The following is a 6000-nucleotide window of genomic DNA, read 5'->3' on the forward strand; positions in this document are numbered from 1 at the left end:
TGAGGAGGCAGGCATGTAGCCTGGGTCTTAAAGAAAATCTGTTCCAGATAATGGTATTCCTCCGGTAAATCCACTTGAGGGGCATGGTACGGACTGTCAACCGTAGTGGTGTTGACAGACACCGCGAGACATTTCCCCTGACACTCCTGCGACCAACCAGGCAGTCTCCTCTTGGACCAGGAAATAACAGGGTTATGCCAACTCAACCAGGGGAGACCTAAAACAATGCGGTGCGTGGGGGTGTCTATACTAAAAAGGTGATCTGTTCTAAATGAGTGCCATGGGTCAGCAGAGAAACGGGAACAGTGATGTGATGTATGAGTCCTGTCCCTATTGGACGATTATCCAGGGCTCGAACCGGAATGGGTGACTGTAGCGGAACCAAAGGAATGTGTAATGCAGTGGCCAGTAAAATTCAGGGAATTTAATGGAAAAACACACTGGTTGAGTTGACAGAAAAGGAGAGAAGATCTTGCATCCTCCCTGGGTTGGAGCAGGGGAATTCCCTGGCTTGTCACCTTCTCACCTATTAGCCATGGGCTCCGGATTCTGCACAGGTCTTCGTCGGGACCGTAGGAGGTCGTCCAACCAGATCGCCATGCTGATGAGCTGGTTGAGTGACAGGTTGTCATCACGGCAGGCTAACTCCATCTGTACCTCCTCCTGCAGTCCGCTGCGGAAAACAGTGACCAGAGCCGACTCGTTCCATCCGGTGGATGCTGCGATGGTCCGGAACTCCAGGGCGAACTCCGAGACAGTTCTAGATCCCTGGCGTAGTCGGAGTAGACGCTCACCCCCCACTCGTCCCTCCACAGGATGATCAAACACCAAGCAAAAGAGGAGGGTGAAGCGGAATACCCCTGTCAAAACGCTCCGGGAGGGACAGGTGTATTCCGCGGACCAGCTCAGATGGGACGGATGTAGGTAGTGGTGGTGTGGGGGCTGGTGCCGGAACCGGTGCTGGAGACTGGAGGGACTGCACTTTCCCCTCCAACCGCAGGATGGTTGCCAGCACGCTGTCCATGGCACTGCCGAGTCTGGAGAGACAGTACTCGTAATGCTGCCAGCTCGGCCTTTCCCGCTGTCTCCATTATTATGGGTTGATTATTCTGTCACGTTGTATAATGATTAGAAGACAGGCGCAGGAATACGGATTAAGGTTTTTTATTATTCCACCCAACAACCCAAGGTACGTCATGAAAAAACGACGGGGACGAAGCCCAAAACAAACACGTATATATATATATAACACTGGGATGTAACCCAAAAAAAAGAGTGAGGTGTAAACCTCCAAACAAATACACGGGACGAGACCCGTAATAACAAGAGCACAATACGCGATACTCACGAGACCAACGGACAATAATCGACAAGGACAATGGGGAACAGAGGGCACATATATACATATACTAATCAGGGGGAATGGGAACCAGGTGTGCGTAATGAGACAAGACAGTCCGGGGTTGGTGTTAATGAACCAGGTCAGTGACGCCTAGAAGGCCGTTGACGTAGACCTCCGGAGCTGGTGAACAGAATGAGCAGCAGTACCGGGGGGATCCGTGAAACTACGGCACATTATGGACAGCTATTAATAGATTAAATAATAGACAATAGATGAATAGAATGGAGTTAGAACCATTTAACCCCACCCACGTGAAAATCTAAATATCAAATATTTTTTTGGTTTATATGCAAAAACAAGCCATTTTTCAGTTAATTTTTGTATATCCAAGAAAAACAAAGAAACTGGTGTTTTCTCGTTCCCGATTGCGCCAATTTAATGCAGAAAACGAGTTATCCCAACATACCCCTGGCAGCCACTTTCTTTTTTTCTTTCTCTCCCCCACAGTTAGTCTCTAAAGCGACTAAGTAAAAACGTGGCAGTTGAATCAATTTGAAGTGGCAGGGGGGGCTGGATTTATTGTTTTCCAGGAGGCTCCTTGGGTGATGAGAAGTAACATGCAATGGCAGAACATGTAGGGATGCTAAAAGACCATGAAGGGATAACAAGGGGCATGTGCTGCTCTATATTTACCTCTATCGAGTGCCTGAAGGTCCCACAAAGATAGTTCAGGCAACACTGGACTGACAGTGAGAAAAACATTATTTGGAGTAGTAGCCTCTGTGTATTAACTTAAATGATAGATAAAGAAACGAGACATAACTCAAATAAAAAATAAAACCCACATAATGAGATGCCTCAGGTTCTATTGTGGTATTATCAAATACAATAATCCCAAATGGTTCCTAGAGAGGGTGTTCTTATCCTCATTAATATAAAGAGTAGAAAGCCAAGAAGCAACTATGTGTCCACTCTAGTTTATCAAGCTGGTCTAGTTATGCCTGCCTGGGTTATCAGTATGAGGACTGAACAACTCATTAACACCATCGAATGAATACTGTATGTAATCAAAGCATTACATTTTACATTTACATTTTAGTCATTTAGCAGACGCTATTATCCAGAGCGACTTACAGTTAGTGAATACACATATATATATTTTTTATACTGGCCCCCCGTGGGAATCGAACCCACAACCCTGGCGTTGCAAACACCATGCTCTATCAACTGAGCTACATCCCCTCCCCTACCCTGGACGACGCTGGGCCAATTGTGCGCCGCCCATGAGTCTCCCGGTCGCGGCCGGCTGCGACAGAGCCTGGATTCGAACCAGGTTCTCTAGTGGCACAGTTAGCACTGCGATGCAGTGCCTTAGACCACTGCACCACTCAGGAGTACATCACTAAGGGCAGCACAGAAACCTAGAGTCAAAAGGGTCCAGAGATGGAGAAAAAGGGGATGGAGACGATTTCATTAAATGTACGCCCATCAGATATGCATTACTCAATAGCCTATCACAGATGTCATGTTGGGAGTCATCTGTGAATTGTTGGATATTTCAGTAGGCCGTAACCAGAGGGTTGCTGTTTCGGACCCATTAACGGACGAGGAAAAATCTGGCGGGAGTGAGCTGGCAACTGGAGGGTTGCTGGCATCAGTTTCAGGTGCCACCTTCTGACATTTGTGCCCTTGAGCAAGGCACTTAACCCCTAATCTGCTCCAGGGGCACTGTTCTGCTGCTGGTGTGTGTGTATGTGGGGGACATTGCTGATGTCATATTAAATATGCCACTAGGTGTCAGTCTTTTGTTGTTTAGAGATGGGATACAGTCAGGAGTAATTCCTGAAATTAAATAATTAAAGGTGTTACCATACTGTATCTAGCTCATGCACATTTTACACACTCAAAACAAAATATATATGTGACAATCTCAACAGTTATTAGATAAAATTATCTATAATTTGCTATAATTTTATTTTCATTTTACTTCAGGCGCATCAGCATTAGGGTCTTATTATGAGATGTTTACCAGCAGATTCACACTGTGTGCAACAATATTGACATAGTGCACTATACAGTGATTGGAAAATACATATCTGCTAAATCTGTAACTATCATAGATGTGCATTTTTGTATTTTTCCTCTCAATACAATTTGGTGTCCGTCTGCTGTCGAAAAGAAAAGATAAGTAATGTCGCTAGACGTCAGTACCAAAAAATCTATAAACTTGAATCTTATTTTGTTAACAGTGATTAGTATTTCTCTAAGTATATTCAGCACAAGGTTATGCCTCTTCAGGTTTATATTTTAGCTGCAATAATTTGTGAGTAATGGCAATATTGTATCTAGTGAACATGCAATCAGTAACACTGTGGAGTTCAGTATCCTCCATCTGGATTATTTTGAGTTGTGCATGAGTTGTTTTGGTGCTCCGTTTAGTTGCTAGTTGTCGACATATTTATCACAATTATAATTTTTTTGTGTTCATCCCATTAAATTATAGTATAATATTTTTAATAGTATGGTGGTTGGAAAAACATGCCTTGCCAGAAGCGTAGTATATGCAAGACAGTATACAAGACATTTAGATAGTAAAATCTGGTGTAAAATCTAGTACTTGTGATTAAGGCATGTTCTGATTCACAAGGCTGTCCTTACGCATAGATCTCTCTTCCCCTCTCAATATCTATGCAGGTAATCTTCAGAAAGATCGCCGATGTGAAGAAGGAGGAGGAAGTGCGCCGGCAGCAGAAGAATGAAGTGACGTTCTCCATTCCTGTTGACCACCCGGTCCGCAAGCTCTTCCAGAAGTTCAAGCAGCAGAAAGAGATTCACATGCCAATCCAAGCTCAGCCTGACCTGGAGCGCAACCGGCTTCAGGTTGAGCACCACCACCCCCTTACCAATCTCCCACACCAACAGTATCAGACTCACCCCTTGCAGCACCAAAATGGCTCCCCGATACAGAATGGGGCACCTGGCACAGGTGGAGGGACTACCAGCGGTGGCTCCAGTGTAGTTACTGTCTCCCAGATCACCCCCTTGCAGAGTTCACTGGCCTATGTCCACACTGGGGAGCCCATTCACACTGGTTGTCACGAGGTCATGGAGCTGAAGCCCAGTGTGGTGGACCAGAACTGCCTGAGGGTCACCAGTCTGGTACGGCCCAGGGGTGGAGGTGGGGGTCGAGACTGGATGCGGTTTAAGAATGCTACTACAGCGGCGATGCCCCTGGCTCCCGATGAACCTGAAGGGCCACAGCAGAAAGAAGAGGAGGAATGGGGTGACGTGTCCCAAACCTCAGAACAGTTGATTGGTGACAGCAAGAGCCAGGAGGCAGAAGGTGGGGAGAGCAGCAGCGAGGTCGGTGGCAGCAGCACAGGAGAGGGGGGCGACGAGAAGAGTGCACTCTACAAGACAGACTCGTGCGACAGTGGCATTACCAAGAGTGATCTTCGGATCGACAGGGCAGGGGATGCACGAAGCCCCTATGAGCGGAGCCCAATGGGGAGAAGTCCTTTTGAACACAGCCCCGGTGTTGGGAGTGAGGGCGTGCTGGGCCACCCCTTCCAACCCATGTCTGAACAGGTGCTGCTCCAGTCCACTCTCCAGGAGGCCAAGCTGGAGCTGAAGGGAGATATCCAGATGCTGAGTGGCCATTTATCAACACTTGAAGCCCAAGTTAGTGAGATCCTGAGATTGCTGTCTGAGAAGAGGAGGCTCTCACTGCCGCAGGCCTCTACCCCCAAGGCTAAAATCAAATGCCAGGATATCTTCACCGTGTCAAGACCTGTCACACCGGACATTGAGAGAGACGATGGACCTTTTTGAATGACAAAAAAACATTGATATACAGTGAGGGAAAAAAGTATTTGATCCCCTGCTGATTTTGTACGTTTGACAAAGAAATTATCAGTCTATAATTTTAATGGTAGGTTTATTTGAACAGTGAGAGACAGAATAACAACAAAAAAATCCAGAAAAACGCATGTAAAAAATGTTATGAATTGATTTGCGTTTTAATGAGGGAAATAAGTATTTGACCCCCTCTCAATCAGAAAGATTTCTGGCTCCCAGGTGTCTTTTATACAGGTACCGAGCTGAGATTAGGAGCACACTCTTGAAGGGAGTGCTCCTAATCTCAGCTTGTTACCTGTATAAAAGACCTGTCCACAGAAGCAATCAATCAATCAGATTCCAAACTCTCCACCATTGCCAAGACCAAATAACTTTCCAAGGATGTCAGGGACAAGATTGTAGACCTACACAAGGCTGGAATGGGCTACAAGACCATCGCCAAGCAGCTTGGTGAGAAGGTGACAACAGTTGGTGCGATTATTCGCAAATGGAAGAAACACAGAAGAACTGTCAATCTCCCTTGGCCTGGGGATCCATGCAAGATCTCACCTCGTGGAGTTGCAATGATCATGAGAACGGTGAGGAATCAGCCCAGAACTACACAGGAGGATCTTGTCAATGATCTCAAGGCAGCTGGGACCATAGTCACCAAGAAAACAATTGGTAACACACTACGCCGTGAAGGACTGAAATCCTGCAGCGCCCGCAAGGTCCCCCTGCTCAAGAAAGCACATATACAGACCCATCTGAAGTTTGCCAATGAACATCTGAATGATTCAGAGGAGAACTGGGTGAAAGTG

General features: G+C 46.3%; 1 protein-coding gene across 1 annotated transcript in view; it reads left to right on the forward strand.

The window, feature by feature from the left end:
- Positions 1-5209, forward strand: part of kcnh5a (potassium voltage-gated channel, subfamily H (eag-related), member 5a) — a 169858-nt gene extending 164649 nt beyond the window's left edge. The window contains exons 11-13 of the mRNA XM_045211191.1: positions 4037-4222; positions 4286-4632; positions 4672-5209. Of these exons, the coding sequence (XP_045067126.1) occupies positions 4037-4222; positions 4286-4632; positions 4672-5173 (1035 nt within the window). The 3' untranslated portion in view covers positions 5174-5209. The remainder of the gene's footprint in view (positions 1-4036; positions 4223-4285; positions 4633-4671) is intronic.
- Positions 5210-6000: the final 791 nt, after the last annotated feature.

This window comes from Coregonus clupeaformis, chromosome 36 (assembly GCF_020615455.1).
Source record: "Coregonus clupeaformis isolate EN_2021a chromosome 36, ASM2061545v1, whole genome shotgun sequence".
Classification (NCBI taxonomy): domain Eukaryota; kingdom Metazoa; phylum Chordata; class Actinopteri; order Salmoniformes; family Salmonidae; genus Coregonus; species Coregonus clupeaformis.